The sequence below is a fragment of the Macaca mulatta genome, chromosome 9 (genome assembly GCF_049350105.2).
Source record: "Macaca mulatta isolate MMU2019108-1 chromosome 9, T2T-MMU8v2.0, whole genome shotgun sequence".
Taxonomy (NCBI): Eukaryota; Metazoa; Chordata; class Mammalia; order Primates; family Cercopithecidae; genus Macaca; species Macaca mulatta.
The window spans coordinates 86,575,581-86,596,776 of record NC_133414.1 but is presented as its reverse complement, the minus strand read 5'-3'; the positions used below and the strand labels follow the sequence as shown (position 1 = coordinate 86,596,776).

Sequence of the window (21,196 nt, the reverse complement as noted above, 5' to 3'; positions counted from 1 at the left end):
TATTCCCTAACAAAGGGAATACATTTTACTTCTTAAAATAATGCAAAAGCAATATATCATGCCAAAAATATACTGCTATGAAATTAGATTAAAAACATACACTATAGCCATAAACCCCACATAAGAGAAAAATACATAAATATACACATAAGGATCAAATATGTGTCTCAAACGGCCTCAGTTCCACAAGATCCAGAAATCTTAAACAGCAATCAATTATGGCAATGACAACAAAGTTTTGATGTATAATATGCCATTCAAAATTATTTCTTAATAATAGTGTCTTATGCCTGTATTGTTTCTTCACTTTTGGTCAACAGTGGAGGATAAGACATTTTTATTTTTTGCTCAAAATGCTATTCAAATTTACTCCTTTATGCTGTAATTTTATACAACAAATAAAAATCCGATACACTTGTTCTTAGTTTAACACATTTATGACCAGTTAGTAAAATATTTTATGTACTTATAAACACGGAGGCTAGACAGTCATGGTCTAAGTCCATATATGTGTGACACATACTGAGTATTGCTCCTTTCCAAGCCATTTTTAAGTTACTTAAATCCGTTTTCTAGAGTTTGGATATTAAGGAAAAAGACACAAATCTTTAGCAAGCTCTTGGCTCCCCTGGGTTCCTCTAGCTAGCTTATCTTTGTGCAGCTGCCGCTAGGTTAATGACTGAGAATGAAGGGTCAGAATAAAAATGTGAGTGCAACAATAAAAACAGAAACCTTGAATTAATAATGTGAGTGCAGTAGGGCACTTGGACCACCAGGCCTGCTTTCTATTCTGGTAAAGAGGATAATATGGGCACTTGGACCACCAGGCCTGCTTTCTATTCTGGTAAAGAGGATAATATAGTGAGTAGTGATTCTTCACTGAGTTTGACTATGTAACATACAGGTTCTAGTAGGATTCCCATCTACCGCAAGATCAACAGCACCCTCCAAAATGGTAATGGGAAGCTTGTGATCAATGGCAGCATAATTCTGGAACTGAGATCTTGTCAACCTCAAATGTGGTGATGCTGGTGCAGAATAAACTGTGGGGATCACTGGTGAGACTTCATTAAATGCCAAAGGTCATATGAAAGTAGAGCCAAAAGGAGTCCATGTTTGCAACAGGAATAAACCACAGGAAACATCTTTCAAAACTGGTAGACCTTATGCAAGATGTAGCATCAACCATTTGGTGCCTCTTATCATCAAAGTTAATCCATCACATGGTTGGGCTTGGTGGCTCATGCCTGTAATCCCAGCACTTTGAGAGGCCGAGGCAGGCGGATCACTTGAGGTCAGGAGTTTGAGAACAGCCTGGCCAGCATGGTGAAACCTCGTCTCTACTACAAATACAAAAAATTAGCCAGGTGTGGTGTTGCAAACCTGTAGTCCCAGCTACTTGGGAGGCTGAGGCAGGAGAATCACTTGAACCCAGGAGGCGGAGGCTGCAGTGAGCTGAGATTGCATCACTGTACTCCAGCCTCGCAACAGAGTGAGACTCCATCTAAAAAAAAAAAAAAAAAAAAAAAAAAGTGTATCCATCACAACCTGGGAATGATAAGAAGACTCGTGGCCACTGTCTACCCAAAACATAATCTGTCCTTTCACAAACTTTTGGCATGACGAACAGCATGCTTTTATCTATTGGCATCACTAATGTTATATGTAATAAATATTATCCCTGAGTAAAAGAGAAAGTCACTAAAATTGCCTTCTAAATCACCACCCCCAACTGTGATCTCACTTTACTTTAGAAAGCTGTCAAAAAAGATGACATTAAGGTGTTAAAAACACCCATGTGAGGCAGAGGTTGCAGTGAGCCGAGATCGCGCCACTGTACTCTAGAGCTTGGGTGACAAGAGCAAGACCCCGTCTCAAAAAAAACCCCACAAAAAAACAAACAAAAAAAACACCCATGTTCACTGTAGCATTATTCACCATGGCCAAGAGGTGAAAGCAATGCAAGTGTCCACACACAGATGAATGGAGAAAGAAAATAGGGCACATACATACAGTGGAATATTATACAGCCTCAAATAAGAAGAAAATCCTGTCACATGTTGCAACATGGATGAACCTCAAGAATATTGTAGTAAACTAAATAAGCCAGTAACAAAAGGATAAATATTCTATGATTCTACTCACAGAAAGTATCTAAAGTCATGAAAACCACAGAAACAGAAGAAAGGCGGTTGCCAAGGGCTGGCGGGGAAGGGGAATTAGTGTTTAATGGTTATAGTTTCAGTTTTACAAGATGAAAAAGTTCTAGAGACCTGCTGCACAACAATGTGAACATACTTAACACTACTGAACTGTATATTTAAAAATGTTTAAGATGGCACATTTAATGTTATGTACGTGTGTGTTTTTTAACCACGAAAACAAACAAGGTGTTAAAAAGAGATTCTGGAGGATACTTGATGAGCATCCTAGGATGTACAAAGGACAAGACTGTCTCCTGGGAGTTTAAAAGTGATATCAATTTTTCCATTTTTTATACCGGGGCAAGTATTGCTCTCAACAACCATTTTTTAGTGTAAAAATGAATTTGCTATAGAAACCACATAGCTCATGAATGAACAAGAGCCTTATACCACCACCTTCAGCAATACTGTGTTAGGCAGACAAAATCTCAGCTGCAGCTTTACCCTCAAATACTGGGAATCTGCAACCTTGAACACCCTTAAGGGAACAAGGGGGTTAAATAGTCAAACATCGTACTATACCATTAATATACAAATACACATCTGGAGAATATAATAATTTGTTTTTAAGAATAATTTGATAATATTTATCAAAAGCCTTACAATTTCATATAAATCTTAGAAATTTCATTTCTGGGAATTTGGCTGGGCAAAACAATTCTGTATAATTTGTATTATATAATTATCACATAATTATTGTATAATTATAATTATGCATAATTTGGTATAATTTTTATACCAAAAATCAGCTAGGCGCAGTGGCTCATGCCTGTAATCCTAGCACTCTGGGAGGCCGAGACAGGTGGATCACAAGGTCAGGAGTTCAAGACCAGTCTGCCCAACATGGTAACACCCCGTCTCTACTAAAAATACAAAAATTTGCCAGGCATGGTGGCAGCTACCTGTAATCCCAGCTACTCACTCAGGAGGCTGAGGCAGAAGAATCGCTTGAACCCAGGAGGCAGAGGTTGCAGTGACCCGAGATCATGTCACTGCATTCTAGCCCAAGTGACAGAGTGAGACTCCATCTCAAAAAAAAAAAAAAAAAAAAAAGAAAATATACCCAAAATTTATATGTATAATAAATATTACAATCTATAAAGTTTTACTTCCTTAAACTAACTCTTTTTATAAACAGGCTTTTCTGAGGTTTCAGCTCCCACTCTTGAGGTTACTAAGCGTATGGAAAAACAACCGAAAAGTTCTAACATATTTTATAATAGGAAATGACCTAAAAAATAGATGGAATATTGAAAAAGCCCCTGTACATGTTCATTTATATTGATATGTGGCAAACTACAGTGTAACTTACCCTCCTTAATGAAGCTTCAGCATTAACTGCATTTTCTGGGTGAATCCACTTAGAAGAAGGCAAACCGAGTCCTGAGTATGCATGTGTTCCATTTGGATACTGCCAAATAATTGGATAAAGTCCAAGCTGATTATATGAAGCAGAAGGATGGGCTTGTCCAAGAAGATGAGGTGACTGGTGCTGTAACAACTGTTGTTGTTGCTGGTGTGCTAGTGCTAAGTGGCTCAAGCTGCTGGCATGAGCACTCTCTAGTCGTGGGTGGCCACCAAGTAAGGAGGCAGTAGGCACTCCAGGTAACACAGTGGGAAGTAAATGAGGGTGATGAACAGCATGGTGTGGACCACTAGTCAGAGGATGAGTGTTAATGGTAGGTAATGGAGTTTGACTAGATGATCCGGCTAGTAAATGGGGTGCAGGAGTTAAGGCAGGATGATGGGTACCTGGATTTAAACAGGTTCTATGAGATGAGGAGTGAAGAGGAAAAGGATGCTGGCTTAGGAAAGGTGAAATATGATTAGCTCCTGTTTCTGACCCAATAAGTGCAGGATCTCTGTAAACTGTAAAATGCTCATTTTTATCAATGATAAGAGGACTCTTTGTATTTTCTAATGTACTGCTTCGAGTAGGAATTGGATGAAAACTGCATCTTGACAGCTCATGTTCTATCTTATTTGCCAGTCTTCTTTCACCAGTAGCTTGGCTGTTCACATAAGTGGCCTTAGACTTTACAGAATCAGGAGAATGAGTTATTTTGGGTTTAACAACTTCAGGTGACGGACTGGATTTTATCTTGTGAGTATCTACTGAAGTATTAAGTTTAGATTTTATAGTCTCTGGAGGTGGACTTCGCTTATGCAGCTTATCTTCCATGACAGAAACTGCACTTAAAGGAGAAATGTAAGAGACATACTTCTCTTTTTCCATGTTCAAGTGATCATTTCCTGAAGAAGCATTTGTAACACTTGATTGGGTAAGATCCACTTTAACTACATCACTGACCCAGCTCTGGTCAGAATCTTGTTTTGCTGTTTCCAAGAATTTTGCATTTGCAATAGAGTGTTTTGAATCACTAACATTAGGATCCATTTTCTGAAGTGTCTGAAGGCCAAAGGTACTTGAGTTTTCCTGAGCCACCTTTTCTAAATTAGTGTCATTTGTAATATCAATAACACATTTTGGTGTGGGTGGTCTGGATACAAACTTCTCCTTTGGTAGTAATTCCATGGTATGTGTTTTTTCCATACTGCATTCCTGAGGAAGTAAATCATTAGAATTATGATCAGAAACTGTGGATTGTTCTGATGAATGGATAATCATATCTTCTTGAAGCTGAGTGTCAACAGACTTCCGCTTCTCTGCTTCTTCATGTTTTTTATCTTCCTGTATTTGATCCCAGGGAGGCTGGCTGTCTTTTAGGGTCTCTTCTCCTGCCTTCTCATTATTATGGGGTTTTCCTTCTTCTCCATTTATTTTTGAAGTATTTTTATTTTTCAATTCATTCTCTGACTTCTGTTCTGATGAATTATCTATTATTCTCTTATTTGAATTTTCTGAGTCGCTGCTCTCAGAAAAGTCTGAAACATTGTCAGTTCGAAGTCTTTTCATATTTAGTTTCTTTTCATCCTCCTCAGGTTTCCTTCTTTTATTCATCAAGTGTTTGTTTTTACCTTTAGGGTTTTCTGTAGGATTAAAGAAAGAACAATCTTATTTTTCACATTAAATAAGCATATTTTAAAATGTATTTTTGTTTTGTTTTCATTCCCTTAAAAAAAAAAAAGTGGGTCCTACCGCCTCGTGATATATAATCATATTTTTCCTCCTTCATCTTCTCTTCATCTGGTATACTGCTATCTGAGCCCTTCCTCTTATTTGGACGGATACTTCTTTGTTGCTGTTGCTGGTGCATATTCTGTTTTGGTACAGCAGCTTGGGAGTTCATTGCTGGTCTGGGACTATTTGCTTGAGCACGTGTATAATGGCTCTAAAAACAACCAATTAACAGTAATTGTTTACTGCCTGGTTTCTACTAGCCTAAGGAAAAATATTTTACAGAAATCCATCCCTAATAACATACATACGTGAACAGTGTTGACGTTGTGATTGGCACGAGACCTGCGTCGTGATGTAATGCCAATATTTTCACCTTTTAACAAAGAGTGAACAACATCATCTAGAAAGGTCATTTGAACCATAGAAGGATCGACATTCTGTGGTTCTAGTACCTAATCCATGATACAAAACAAAAACAAAAATTAAATAGAATGAGCTAATCAAATATTTGGTATAATTTCTTTACTTGGTAGAAATGTTTAGAAATCAGCTTGGGATCCCTAATTTATAAGATTCTGTTACAATAATTTACTTTATTCACTTAAGACAAAATTACCTTTTTAACATTCTGAAACTTACCATTTCAACTGCTAACCAATAATTAAAAAGCAAATATATTTACTGCAAGTACATCTTGAAAAACAAGGGTATTAATCAAGAATACAGATGCCAACAATGATACTACAAAACAAAAGCACAGATGCCAAGATATGAAATGTATTTTAAAAACAGAAAGTAATTTTCAAAAAGCAGTTGTAAAATAAAACTCAGAGGTAGACTCTAGGGAGAAGAAAAAGATAAAAATTGTGCAAATGAATAATTTTTAAAATGCGGTTAAAACTATTTTAACAATTCAAGGCAGTTTTCTACTTTAAGAGGTAAAAGTTTGTCACTGTTTTAGGGAAAAAAATCAAACGCAATGAAAGAATAACATTTATTTAGCATTTTATCTACATTTTAACCAAAGTATTCACTTTGAATTGTGTATAAAAGAGCTCTATCAGATAATCTCCACAATCCAATCAGGCAGGAAGGTATAAATATTTTTTTCTACATAAACAACAGCTTTAAAAATGAATATTTTTTGTATTAAAAAAAAAACTGAAATCTCAAGACTTTCAGACCGGTACTTAAGACTCCATAGGATTCGGGCTCGGTGGCTCACGCCTGTAATCCCAGCACTTCGGGAGGCCGAGGTGGGCGGATCATGAGGTCAGGAGATCCAGACCATCCTGGTTAATATGGTGAAATCTCGTCTCTACTAAAAATACAAAAAAATTAGCCGGGTGTGGTGGTGGGTGTCTGTAGTCCCAGCTACTCAGGAGGCTGAGGCAGGAGAATGGCATGAACCCAGGAGGCGGAGCTTACAGTGAGCTGAGATCATGCCACTGCATTCTAGCCTGGGTGACAGAGCGAGACTCCATCTCAAAAACAAAACAAAACAAAACAAAGAAACTCCATAGGAAACCTATAATCCTTAAGATTCACCATAAAACTTAATTGAGCATACCAACACTGACATCTGATGTGAGAAGAACTGTAGCGTTTGTGTTTAAGTTTTCACTGATGAAAAAGAAACGATTTGGGAAACATTTTTATTACTGGAGGGACAGAAAAACTGCAACTCTGAGAAAGAAAATTTTAGCTGATCTAAGGATTTTGAAAAGACTAATCAATTAAAAGAGTTTAATGCCTCTATTTTAGGAACTGATTTTATCAGTGTTGAAATAAATTGAGCATCACTGTCTCCCTATGACCTGAAATGACCTCTATGAAATATCAGATACACTTAAACTTACTAGAATTACAGGACAAAAACCATAGAGAAAAAAATTATTTAGTATCAAATTGTTGATGTATTTTGGGGGGCACAGACGATCTGAACTTTTAAAATCTCTACAAAAATATCAGTCAAACTATTTACCTGATCATTCATAACGATCATGGTGCGGGTGAAGAGATCATGATGAGTAATTATGCCAGTAAACCACTGGGTGGCAGAGTCTTGTCTATATACTCTCACTCTGTATCCATTTAAGGAATAAGGACCTTAAAAAAAACACAAGAAATAGAAATATCTTAAATGGAGACATTTTCATTTAATACCTGCCTTTTAGAAGAAACATGAGCTAGTGTATAACAGTAATATATCCAACTATCAGTTTTCAAAAAAATGTTTTAGAAGTAAATAAATATCCTTTCAAATGAATCATTCTGAAGTTACTATATACACTGCACTAGACCTACATACTTCCTGATTCAACAGAAATAAAATAAGAGAGAAGGAAGGTTTCTAGGATCACAAGTTAATAAGAGAACAGTTCAAAATGCAAAGTTACAATACTGTAGAATGTAGTAAGGTCACAAAGCTACTTAGTAAGATTGCGGAAGTTGACTTACATGGTTGAAATAGGAAGGTTAACTTGCAACTTGATGTTTGTTTGAGTCTTCCAGTTGCCAAAACTTTACCATAAACAACTACAAATTTTGATTTGCTATAACAGCCAGGAAAAGCTGCTAAAAGTCTTAAAAAAGAGATTGGCTAAGTGAATTTATACATACAGCACTAAAAATTTTTAACAAAATATGGTACACTTTGGTGTTAAACTCACTTTTTCAAAGGATATTCTTGTATAGATATCCATTAGAAAATTTAAAAATTAAATATTAAAGATATTTATCTACAGATATTCAGATATGTCTAATAAAACAAGTCACTCTACAGAAGAGGATACTGAGATGAAAATGATCTTTAATTCACAGGTATTAAAATGGTATCAAATACTTTAACAAAGAACTGAAAGGGAAAAAACTGCTGTACCTTAATAATTTACAAAGTGCTTTCAAAATTTTCAAGTGCTTATTTAATTCTCTCTCTTAAGTATTGTTAGCCCTTTTACAAAAATCAAGAAAATGAGAGGTTGACAGATTAGGTAAAATTTTAAGTCAAAGATCTGGGACTGAATTTATTTTTCTGATGTTCTTTCTTCTACAGTTACAACAGATTCAACAATTAATCCTTTGCCAGCTTTAAAAATATATATATAAATCAATGAACTGTAGAAAGTATTCCATATGACCTGTAAATTTAATACATTCATCTAGAGAAAAGTAAAGATGTTGACTGGCTATAATTTAAGGGAGGTGATGCGTAAACAGTTTAGTAGCCATATCAATTATATAAACTTCAGTCTTTTCTAACTATTGAAGAATAAGACTTTGTATTACTTTTTCTAAATAATATAGGACATGCTTATAGAGTAACTTCAAATATGATCAGTTTTCAATTCCCATTAACAAACAGTTTACACTGGTTTGTTCCCACTACTTAACATAGGTTAGAGTCAGCCTCACACAATTCTGCATACAATGAATAGGGACTATACTGCCCCTTAATCTTTTCTCCTCTAAGGATACAATGCAGAAACAAAATATTATTTTTATACAATTTGCCTGGTTTCTTCAACAAATTAATTGCAAGGAAAGGTAACAAAAAGAGCAACAAAGGGGATGTACCAAACAATCACCATGTGTGGACCTTTTCGGAATCCCTTGATTTTAAAAAAACAAATCAAACCTGTTAAAATATTTGACATTTGTAAGACAAATGAAAACTTGCAATACCTACTATTTAAAATTTAAAAACTATTACTTTTTTCAGAATAATGTTTCAGCATGTTTTGTTTTAAAAAATGGATAGAGCCGGGCGCAGTGGCTCAAGCCTGTAATCCCAGCACTTTGGGAGGCCGAGATGGGCGGATCACGAGGTCAGGAGATCAAGACCATCCTGGCTAACACGGTGAAACCCTGTCTCTACTAAAAAATACAAAAAACTAGCCGGGCGTGGTGGTGGGCATCTGTAGTCCCAGCTACTCGAGAGGCTGAGGCAGGAGAATGGCATAAACCCGGGAGGCCGAGCTTGCAGTGAGCTGAGATCTGGCCACTGCACTCCAGCCTGGGCAGCAGAGCCAGACTCCGTCTCAAAAAAAAAAAAAAAACAAAAAACAACAACAAAAAAGGATAGAATAGGGTGATGTCTGAAATTTGATAGAAGGGGGTATGGACAACACAGGATCAGCCAAGATTTGATAGTTATTGGGGCTGGGAGATAGGTGATTCACTGAAATATTCCATTTTTGTATGTGTTTGAAATTCTCCATAGAAAAGTTTAAAGAATATTTAACCTAGGAAGAATTAAATATGTAGATGATCCACTACTGTACATGCCCATATACAGCAAACAGCTTTGGGATTCTCTCTTGATGCTTAATGGCATGGAAGTTGACGGTTGAGATAAACATGGGAATTTAACAACAAAATTCCATTCGCAAAGACATTCGACAACTGTTCATGCCATACTGTCTCACTTTCCATTCAATTTCCAAAAAGCCTGTATTTACAATACATGATTTTACTGACAGAAATGGGCATTGCTAAAAATTATCAAACCCCACTGGTTCGAAGGTCACATGTTTTAACATACTAAACAAAGGAAACAAAAGATTAGTAAATTTCTGAAAAAGGTGCACTGATGAAATAGGCCACTTTTACCAGATACGAAGAATATTCTTCAAAGGAAATAAATGGTGGCTGTGGGCAACCCTCTACTGCAAACAATGCTTCCTTCTCCAGGAAAGACACACCTAAAGAATTCCATAATATGCAGTTTTCTGTCAACAAAACACCTGTGTGTGGCTGTAATTTCATGATAGGCATTTAGCTCAAATAAGTTAATAAACTTGTGAAATTATCAACTTTCTATGAAAATTATTATGACTCTGCTATTATTTTCCTGGATATATATAACTCAAAATATTGGACTGGGCCTTCTATTTATATTACACACAATTGAATAACCAAAACCAAATATGATAAGTTGCCTAGATCCAAAAAACTTTAATGCATAACTTCAAAATAGTTACCTTGCATAAAAATCTCCTGAACCTTTTGTTCCTTTACCCAGACTTTCACTTCCTCGTGAAGCTGCGGGTTGTCCCTGAGAACTGGGTTTAGGCTGTCTATGTCGTCCTAGAATTATAGATTAAAAGAAAGGTCCATGTTACGCTCTCCTACCATTAATGTTACAGACTTTCCCTCCTATACGTTCTAAGGACTGAAGAAAATTCCTTTGATCTAAATGTACCAAAAACACAAATTCATGAGTTATAGTTCATTGGCAACTGTATAACAAAAGAGCGTAAGAAATTAATCTGTGGTAAGATTTGACCCTTGACAACAATGTCCTAAAGTTAAAATCTGAAATTAATGTGTTTTCTAACTTTTAAAGTATAGCCTTATTCGTCATCTTTTTAAGGGATTCACTGTTGGAAGCAATATACAAATCAAATAACATCAGGTCATTTAAGGGTGTTGGCAGAAGAACTGAGGTGAACATTTTAATGCTGATATTCACACAGATGACTTACTGACCTTCCCATAATACTTAACCTCTAGAGTTTGAAACTACTTTTATTCTGTTCTAATTTAAATGTCATCAAATTAAGTTCTACTCACAGTCATCTGACCAGTAATTTTACTGCTACAATTTTTATTTCTTGATACTAGCGCCAAAGCATCCAGATAATCAAAAATACATTATTGATGGTATTACTCTTATAACAGGGTGGATCTAGACATAGAAACAACTGATTCTCTCTCATTGGAGATGTGAATCACACAATCACACGATTTCCCACAATTTGCTGGACTCTGACATTCTGTTCTCTCTCTCTCTCAAAGTACCTCTGCTGCTCCTGCATTTGAGATCAGCTGCAGTAACACGAGAAGAGTAGCTGGGAAGAATAACAGACCAGCACTGTCAAATGGCAGCTATTTTAAAAGTGGACAGGAAGGGCCGGGTGCAGTGGCTCACGCCTGTAATCCCAGCAACTTTGGGAGGCCGAGGTGGGCGGATCACGAGGTCAGGAGATCGAGACCATCCTAACACGGTGAAACCCTGTCTCTGCCAAAAATACAAAAAAATTAGCTGGGTGTGGTGGCAGGTGCCTGTAGTCCCAGATATTCGGGAGCCTGAGGCAGGAGAATGGTGTGAACCCGGCAGGTGGAGCCGAGATCACTCCACTGCACTCTAGCCTGGGTGCCAGAGCGAGACTCCATCTCAAAAAAAAAAAAAAAAAAGGGGGGGGGCGTGGACAGGCAGATCATGGAAACCAGTGAATAGAAAAGAGCTAAACTAAGTGAACTATATCTGATGAATAAAAAACAATTTGGCAACTTCGAAAAGCCAAAAGGTGGCTGAAGTGTAAAAAATAAAAAAGGACCCCTAATCAAGTAGGTCATACTTCACTCTTCAAAGTCTATCCAGGTATAATGTTTCCTTCTCATACTGCTTTTAAGGCACTACTCTGTATTTTTAGAGTAATATTGTGGTAAATATTCTATCTGATATGTACCTAAACATAGTGAAAGCCAACAGGACAAAGTAAGGGCCTTCAAATTAATTAACTATGTTCCTTGGAAAATATATAGAAGTACTGCTTTATAGCAGAAGAAAATACTAGAATGAAAAAATGTCATACAAATAAGTAGGCAAAATCTGTCATTTTGGAAGGAAAAAAAAATGGGCATTAACATGTCTTTCTTTACTTTGCAAAGAAACTTTCTAGCAATCTCTTTTCTCTGCAACCCCTCAATAATACAGTGGACACTTAGAAAGTCCTATCAGACTCTAACCTGCTTAATGCACATCAGCTGACAGTCTAGTCTATAACAAACAGAACACAGGAAACTTTTTTTTTCTTTTTGAGATGGAATTTTGCTCTTGTTGCCTAGGCTGGAGTGCAATGGCATGGTCCCAGCTCACTGCAACCTCCGCCTCCCAGGTTCAAGTGATTCTCCTGTCTCAGTCTCCCGAGTAGCTAGGGTTACAGGCTCATGCCACCATGCCTGGCTAATTTTTGTATTTTTAGTAGAGACGGGGTTTCATCATATTGGTTAGGCTGGTCTCGAACTCCTGACCTTAGGTAATCTGCCTGCCTCGGCCTCCCAAAGTATTGGTATTATAGGCGTGAGCCACCACACCCGGCCCATAGAAAACTATTTTACAAGGAAAACCATTACTAATTTCAGATATCTCTGACAGCAAGTTCTTTTAAAATTTCTGTCACTTTAAAACTTCCATACATAAACATCCATATACCTCTTCCATAATATAGGGAATTATAAACTGTTTTTTCTGTGCTGTTTTATTTTCAGAGACAGTCTCACTCTCACCCAGCCCGTAGTGTACTGGGCATGATCTTGACTCACTGCAATCTTCGCCTCCCAAGTTCAAGCGATTCTCCTGTCTCAACTTCCTGTGTAGCTGGGATTACAGGTGAACGCCACCACACACAACTAAATTGTGTATTTTTAGTAGAGACAGGGTTTCATCATGTTGACCAGGGTGGTCCAAACTCCTGGACTCAAGTGATCTGCCCACCTTGGCCTCCCAAAGTGCGGGAATTACAGGTGTGAGCCACCACGCCTGGCTATAAACTGTTTTTAAAGAAGCACTGCCAACACCTTGCAGACAAGTACAGTTTATATAATCAGTTGCCTGTGTTGAAATTTTACAACTTATAACTCATTTATTTATATCTTATTTATTCAACAGGTTAAAATAATGGGCTATAAAACCAGCTGCCTATGTTGAAATTTTACAAGTTATACCTACTAGGATATATAATCTATTTCTTCAACATTTATTTATAAATATTTTTTGTTTTGTTTTGAGACGGAGTCTCACTCTGTCGCCCAGGCTGGAGTGCAGTGGTGCAATCTTGCTTCACTGCAACCTCTGCTTCCTGGGTTCAAGAGATTCTCCTGCCTCAGCCTCCTAGAGTACCTGGGATTACAGGTGCCCACCACCATGCCCGGCTAATGTTTTATATTTTTAGTAGAGACGGGGTTTTGCCACGTTGGTCAGGCTGGTCTCAAACTCCTGACCTCTTGATCCACCTGCCTCGGCCTCCCAATGGGATTATAAGCATGAGCCTCCGCACCCAGCCTTATAAATATTTTTTTCAACAGGTTAAAATAATGGGCTGTCTTTCCAAGATCATTAAACAACATACAAATATTTTTCCAACAATAAACCATTAATTTTCTAGTGGAAATAGCATACCATTAAAAACTGTTAATTTGAGTCCCTCTACTGATACGACTTTATGTAAGTTCAAACTCTGGTCTCTCAATCTCCTCATCTATAAAGGAGAGTTACTAATATTTCCTTCTTTTTCTATCTTAATAAATGTTTTAATAAGATTTTTTCTTATGTACAAAAATTAGCTTTCCTTTTTTTTTTTTTTTTTTGAGACGGAGTCTCGCTCTGTCGCCCAGGCTGGAGTGCAGTGGCCGGATCTCAGCTCACTGCAAGCTCCGCCTCCCGGGTTCACGCCATTCTCCAGCCTCAGCCTCCCGAGTAGCTGGGACTACAGGCGCCCGCCACCTCGCCCGGCTAGTTTTTTGTATTTCTTAATAGAGATGGGGTTTCACCGTGTTAGCCAGGATGGTTTCGATCTCCTGACCTCGTGATCCGCCCGTCTCGGCCTCCCAAAGTGCTGGGATTACAGGCTTGAGCCACCGCGCCCGGCCAAAAAATTAGCTTTCTTAAAACATCTAATTCTGAATTATGACATTTGAGTACTGAATGATGTGAACTACTTGGTTAATTAAAGTATCCCAATGCACTGCCTGATTTATGACGGCATTGTTGTTGCTGAACTGCTCCCCCTCATCTACATATAGTACTCTGTAAGTTACAGGAATTTCTGTTACATCACCATTCCTATTTTAAAGAGGATTGTTAAAGGTTAAATGAGCAAATCTTGTAACAAAGTCAATTAGTTTTTTTTAAAATATATTTACTGACTTGAATAATTTTGTACACGTGCTAAATGTTAGATACAGTCAACAAGGCTGACTTACAGATAAGATAAATTAAGGGTCTGGAATTACAAACTAGCTATAAATACCCACTATCTTTCACAGAATTTAAAAGGTCTTCAGCTGTGCCTTGAGCTTGTGTGAGATTAAAAATCCACTTAATGGGCCGGGCGCGGTGGCTCAAGCCTATAATCCCAGCACTTTGGGAGGCCGAGGCGGGTGGATCACGAGGTCAGGAGATCGAGACCATCCTGGCCAACATGGTGAAACCCCATCTCTACTAAAAATACAAAAATTAGCTGGGTGTGGTGGCGGGTGCCTGTAATCCCAGCTACTAGGGAGGCTGAGGCAGGAGACTCGCTTGAACCCAAGAGGCAGAGGTTGCAGTGAGCCGAGATCGTACCACTGCACTCTAGCCTAGCAACAGAGTGAGATTCTGTCTCAAAAAAAAAAAAAAAAAAAAAAAAATCCGCTTAATGGCAGTCTTCACATTTCACACTTTAAAGACAGTAACTATAAGTAGTTACCTATATATAGTTTTTATCTTGAATAACTAATACCTATTAATTTTTCAAATACAAGTCACCTCACTAAGAGACAGGACCCTCTGTGAACTTCTCCTCCTGCATAAACTGTATCCTATTTGAGCTACTAGTTATAACCTCCAGCAAATGACAAATGGAAAAAAAATCAGTTCACTAAGATCTGCTTTATTAGAAACATACACAGAACACAGAAAAAGTTCAAAAAACATCTTAAATGAGGTTTGGGAGTACACCATTCACTTGTGTGTTGTTCCCCCTTTTGCAAAGACAGACATGAACTCTAATTGAACATTAGACACCTTAATGTACTGATACAGAAAAACAGCTAACATAAGACCAGGCATGGTAGCTCACACCTGTAATCCTAGCACTTTGGGAGGCCGAGGCAGGTGGATCACCTGAGATTAGGGGTTCATCCTGGCCAACATGGTGAAACCCTGTCTCTACTAAAAATACAAAAATTAGCCAGGGGTAGCAACACACGCCTGTGAATCCCAGCTACTGGCGAGGCTGAGGCCGGAGGCTGGAGAATCACTTGAACCCGGGAGGCAGAGGATGCAGTGAGCTGAGATGGTGCCATTGCACTCCAGCCTGGGCAACAAGAGCGAGACTCCATCTCAAAAAACAAACAAACAAAAAACTAACCTAATGGTGCATTTACTATGGCAGAAACTGTGCTGGGTGCTTTCCATACAGTATCAATTGTTTTAACAACTTTGTGAGCTGAAATACATAGTATGTTCAGAGAGACTCATGGTTACAAGCAGGAAGTGACAGAGCTGATATGTGAACCCAGTTCTGTGACTTCCAGGGCTCAGGTTCTTCTCCACCCCTGCCCGCCCCCCGCCCCCACCCCCAGCCCCCCGCAACATACACTCTCTCTCATTAGCACAATCAAAAGAAATGAAAGCTTACTATCATTGCCTTTTAAATTTTGACACATTTCTTTATATGTAAGGGGTAAAAGGCAACATTATCTTATAAAGTGAGACTGACTCAAAAGCAAAGAACTGAAAGACAATGGGTAGAAGATACCTTTCTATAAACTTCTAACACTGGTTATGTGACATTCCATATACAGAAATAGTCAAATACTTATCAAAGAGAGGAGACTTAGGGTGGCAAACTCATGCAATCTTATAATCAGAAAGTGTAAAACAGAAGAAACATCACTTTGGTGATGTACCTTAGTCATGACCTACAAAATACCCAAATGCTGTTTTTTTCTAGGTTAACACTGTGCTGAATGACTATTTGGATGATCAAAATGCTGGTATTTTTTCACGTGTACAGGAGGGAATAATGGGGCCAGGTGTGGTGGTTCACACTTATAATATCAGCACTTCAAGGAAGCCTAGGTGGGAGGATCCCTTGAGTCCAGGAGCTCAAGACCAGCCTGCGCAACATGGCAAAATGCCATTGCTATAAAAAATTTAAATATCAGCCAGGCATGGTGGGGTGTGCACCTGTAGTCCCAACTACTCAGGAGGGTGAGGTGGGAGGATCACTTGAGCCCAGGAATTCAAGACAGCAGTGACCTATAATTGTGCCTCTGCACTTCAGCCTGGGCAACAAAACACTACCCTGTTTCAAAAAAATAAAAAAAAAAAGTTAAAATCAGGTCGGGTGCAGTGGCTCATGCCTGCAATCCCAGCACTCTGGGAAGCCGAGGTGGGTGGATCACCTGAGGTCACAAGTTCCAGACCAGTCTGACCAACATGGTGAAACCAAACCTCAACTTTACTAAAAAATACAAAAGAATGTATTTGGGTGTAGTGGCGCGCATCTGTAATCCTAGCTACTCTACTAAGGCTGAGACAGGAGAATCCCTTGAACCTGGGAGGCAGAAGTTGCAGTGAGCTCAGATCGTGCCACTGCACTCCAGACTGGGTGGCAGAGTAAGACTCTCAAAGAAAAGGTTAAAATCAGGCTGGAATGTGTATTTTGACAGACTACTGTACTAACGTAATTTTAAGTGATTATGGACTTTCTATTTAATTCGAAAGAAAAAAATAACCATCTGGGTAGTATAAAATATAAGCTCAGAACACTAAAATATTCAGATATGCCTGGTTAGGTTTAATGACACCAGTATTATGAAAGTGTTAAAAATAAACATAACTCGTTTCCTAAGATAATAAGGCAGAATGCTCCTTGCCAGCTCAAGAAATATATTCTTTATGTCACACATAGTCTCATTTGACTGCTGACAAAAAGCCAACAAAGGGTGGTTAATTTCTTTGTTTTTTTGGTTTTTTTTTTTTGAGACGGAGTCTCGCTCTGTCGCCCAGGCTGGAGTGCAGTGGCCGGATCTCAGCTCACTGCAAGCTCCGCCTCCTGGGTTCACGCCATTCTCCTGCCTCAGCCTCCCGAGTAGCTGGGACTACAGGCGCCCGCCACCTCGCCCGGCTAGTTTTTTGTATTTTTTTTAGTAGAGACGGGGTTTCACCGTGTTAGCCAGGATGGTCTCGATCTCCTGACCTCGTGATCCGCCCGTCTTGGCCTCCCAAAGTGCTGGGATTACAGGCTTGAGCCACCGCGCCCGGCCAGGGTGGTTAATTTCTAAGTGACAGAGAAGATTGGCTTAATAATGTAATAGATTTGCTCTAAAGTCTCAACTGATGTCTAGAGTAGCACTTCCATTTTAAGATATAAGAAATATCACAAAACTGGAGCAGTTTCTCCTCCTTTGGACAATTTTGGATAGATAATGACTGAATGCTCACTTTCAAATTGATACTGATATGTGGCTTATTAATGGAATGATTTTCCCCTCTGCTATAAAACCCTTGATCTTTGTGGTAACATCCAGTGTGCTTTCTTAAAATTCCATTCCATTACATAAATTTCTCCATAAAGACCATCTTTGATAGTATAAGAATTACCATAAAAGCAATTATTTTATATCCTGAATATCAGATTAGGTGATTGAACATGTTTTGCCACACCAGTTTCACCAGTCATAAATTCATGGTTTAGCAAAACTACAAATAGTTGCTTCTTCTTAGATTCCTGAGATTGCTGGCCAACAGTTTTAAAACATGAATGTTAATCCCACAAGAGTGACATTAATTTTTACCACACCGCATCTTTTTAATTTATAAAAGAATCCATTTTGTTAATAAGGATTTGCTGAGACAGGAAGTCTATGAAGTTTGAAAGTTGCTACAGGGGTGCTCAAAAAGCACAGCTGTCTATACCACATGCAGTTAACTAAATGAGGTACCAGTGAAGGCTTCCATGTATTTTCATGATTTATAATAAGGGCTAGCAAACATTTTTTGTAAATGGCCAGAAAGTAAATATATTAGGCTTTGTGGGCCATACCATTTGTCACAACTACTCAACCCTGCTGTTAGAGCAGAAAAGTAGCTAAAAAATACCATAAAAACAGATAAATGAATGAGCATGGCTATATTCCAATAAATGTTTCTATATTAGCATTCTATGAAATTTGAATTTCACAGAATAGTTGTCATGACATATTCTTCTTTTGAGTTTTTTTCAACTGTTTAAAAATGTAAAAGTAACTGGACACACTGGCTTGTACCTCTAATGCTAGCTACTCAGGAGGCTGAGGTGGGAGGATCCCTTGAGCCCAGAAGTTCAAAGCTACAATGAGGTATGATCACCATAGTCACTGTATTCCACCCTGGGTGACAGAGAGAGATCCTGTCTCTAAAAAAGTAAAAAAGGAAAAGACAAAAACAAGAGGCAGGCTGGATTTAGCTTGTAGTTTGCCTTTTCCTGATTAAAAACAACAAAACAAAACCACCAGTATGAAGCAAGATTAAAAACTTCTACATCATGTATCAAATACAATTTTAAATATACTAATGCAATTTGGTCTAATTGACTGCAAACTCTTATTTCCACAAATGCTTGAATTATATACAATCATGAGCACAGGAAATTAAATCAATACCAAATCCTTTTCACCAGTAAAGAGAAAAATATCTTAAGGTAAATATATTATTTAAACTTTCACAAGTAAATGAGTTTCCCTGATGTATTCTGGATAATGCTTAGCCTTCCAAATATAACAGTATACTTGATTTTAATGTAGATAATTTAAGAAAAATCATCTACTTTGCAAGATAAGATTTCCTCCTTTAGGTCAATGACTATTACATACAGAGGTTGGAATCACCATCTTCTCTGGGCTCCCAAGTAAAGTAAAAATGAGTATATGCATTGAAAAGTAAGAGATATTAGTCTTTACCTGATTTATTAAGGACACGAAAGATTAATCTCTTAAGCTGTCTATGTAGTGGTGTGTGCGTGTGTGGGGATGGGTGTGGGTATAAATATACTTTTTTTTTTAAAAGAAACATATTAAAAGCTTTCACATAATTAAAAGCAGGGGTAATGAAGTCTCTGTATACAAAATTCCATCATTTTGATTAGTTGTGGTTAATTCGGATGTCTAGAATCCAGACTATCATTTAAACTAAAGCAATAAAATGTCTATCTTTCCAAAACGTTATTAAACATAAAGATTAGGATGGGGCTACTCTGGGCACACCGCCTAAGGGTAGCCCTGCTCTACAAGGAGCAGTTTAAGAAAAAAAAAAAATTGAGATGGTAGGAGGAAATAGGACAACAATTTATATTATCCATGTAATTCTTTTCTCATTTATATAATCAAGAAGATAATATACAATATGCTTAGTCTTTCTAAATTATTTACATTCTGAAACTACATGAGATAAATTTAGTTTCTGAATAGAAGTGATGAAAGTAGTAAATACAATAAAACTCTATTTTCATTTATTATAACTGGAAATAGTCTAGAAATGGAAGTGACATTCAGAAAATCAGAATCATGTTTATTTTTTTTTTGGCTAAAAAAGGATTGTTGTTCCAGGGGAAAACAGCAAACACCAACATTTTAATGTTACAATTATTACATTTTTGCTTTCAAATAATATTCTTTGCATTAGAGTTTTTTCTTTATTTAGAAACAAAACAAAGTGATGAATGATTTTGATCCCACACTGATCAAAAGAAAGCAATTTCAGTAAAAGGTTGTTTTTAAAAATCCGAAATAGATTTAGTTTTTTTCCTAAAAATTAACATGCTGGTAAGCATATTCATCAGCTATTGAGGCCTAAGTGGAATTGGTAACTTGAAGTGAACCTTAAAGACAATGTCCAGCATGTCCATGGGCAAATCATTAATTTTGTCTACACATAAAATGAAAATAAGCCAGGCACAGTGGCTCATGCCTATAATCCCAGGCATGGGAGGCTGAAGCAGGTGGATCACCTGAGGTCAGGAGTTCAAGACCAGCCTGGCCAACATGGTGAACCCTGTCTCTATTAAAAACACAAGAATTAGTCGGGCATGGTGGTACATGCCTGTAATCCCAGCTATTTGGGAGGCTGAGGCAGGAGAATCGGTTGGACCTGGGAGGCGGAGGTTGCAGTGAGCTGAGATTGAGCCACTGCACTCCAGCCTGGGCAACAGAGCAAAGACTCTGTTTCAAAAAAATACTACCACTTCTTTACTCTGCACTTTTTACCCGTTTTGAATACCATTCGTTTTCACAGCATCAACATTTAATCATAAGAATTTAAGAACCATATTAACTTATATAATATGCAGAAGGCTCCACAAACATTACAGGATCTAAGAGCTAAATGTTTTGTCCATTTCATAAAATGATAACTGTAAATACAATTGGAGCTTTAAGAGCTTTAAGTTGCATTCACAATGGTAGTTATTTAAACCCTGGCTCTATTAAAATTACAAAAATTTAGCTGGGTGTGGTGGCACACACTTGTAATCCCAGCTACTTGAGAGGCTGAGGCATGAGAATCACCTGAACCCAGCAAGTAGAAATTGCAGTGAGACAAGATCATGTTACTATACTCCAGCCTAGGTGACAGAGTGAGACTGTCCCAAAAAACATAAAAAAAATTTGACCACCACATATTGCCACAAAATTGTCTCCAAATGCTAGTGGGAGAAAGGAGGCTTTCTACCACATAAGGTTAAAGAAATGTTATTTCTAAATATTTCTAACATAATTCTGAGTCTGTATTGTCAATTTTGGTGATGTGATTCTGTACAACACATAATATAAAATCTAAAAATTACCAGATTTATCATCACTGTTAAATTTTTAAGTTGTAGGCAGAATTTTAAATTATTATAATTTTTAAGGAACCTCTTGATTCTCTGTATACATTCCAAACACGAATATTTTAGAGCCAACCACTTGGGACACTATTTACACACCAAACCCCCACCCAAAATACCTTAAACTATGCAAGCAAGACCTTAATGCATGCAAATCAGAATTAAGCTAGTAGTACGGGATTCACTCAACTGTGATCCTAAATTTCTGTGATTACTCTGATTTTCTAAATAAGATGGGTAAACTGTCAGTTTAGAGAACAAAACTGACTTCAATG

At 37.6% G+C, this 21,196-nt stretch overlaps 1 protein-coding gene across 12 annotated transcripts in view; it reads right to left on the bottom strand.

Moving 5' to 3' along the window:
* Positions 1-21,196, bottom strand: part of JMJD1C (jumonji domain containing 1C) — a 364,460-nt gene that overhangs the window by 43,677 nt on the left and 299,587 nt on the right. For 5 of the 12 annotated variants that reach the window (XM_077946708.1, XM_077946709.1, XM_028826597.2 and 2 more), the window contains 5 exons: positions 10,269-10,374; positions 7,271-7,395; positions 5,595-5,738; positions 5,305-5,497; positions 3,517-5,195 (listed from right to left, as the gene is read on the bottom strand). In XM_077946708.1, the coding sequence (XP_077802834.1) occupies positions 3,517-5,195; positions 5,305-5,497; positions 5,595-5,738; positions 7,271-7,395; positions 10,269-10,275 (2,148 nt within the window). In that variant the 5' untranslated portion in view covers positions 10,276-10,374. Of the gene's footprint in view, positions 1-3,516; positions 5,196-5,304; positions 5,498-5,590; positions 5,739-7,270; positions 7,396-7,746; positions 7,867-10,268; positions 10,375-21,196 lie in introns of those variants that run through there. The other 7 variants (XM_077946710.1, XM_077946712.1, XM_028826598.2 and 4 more) reach the window with 3 other exon arrangements.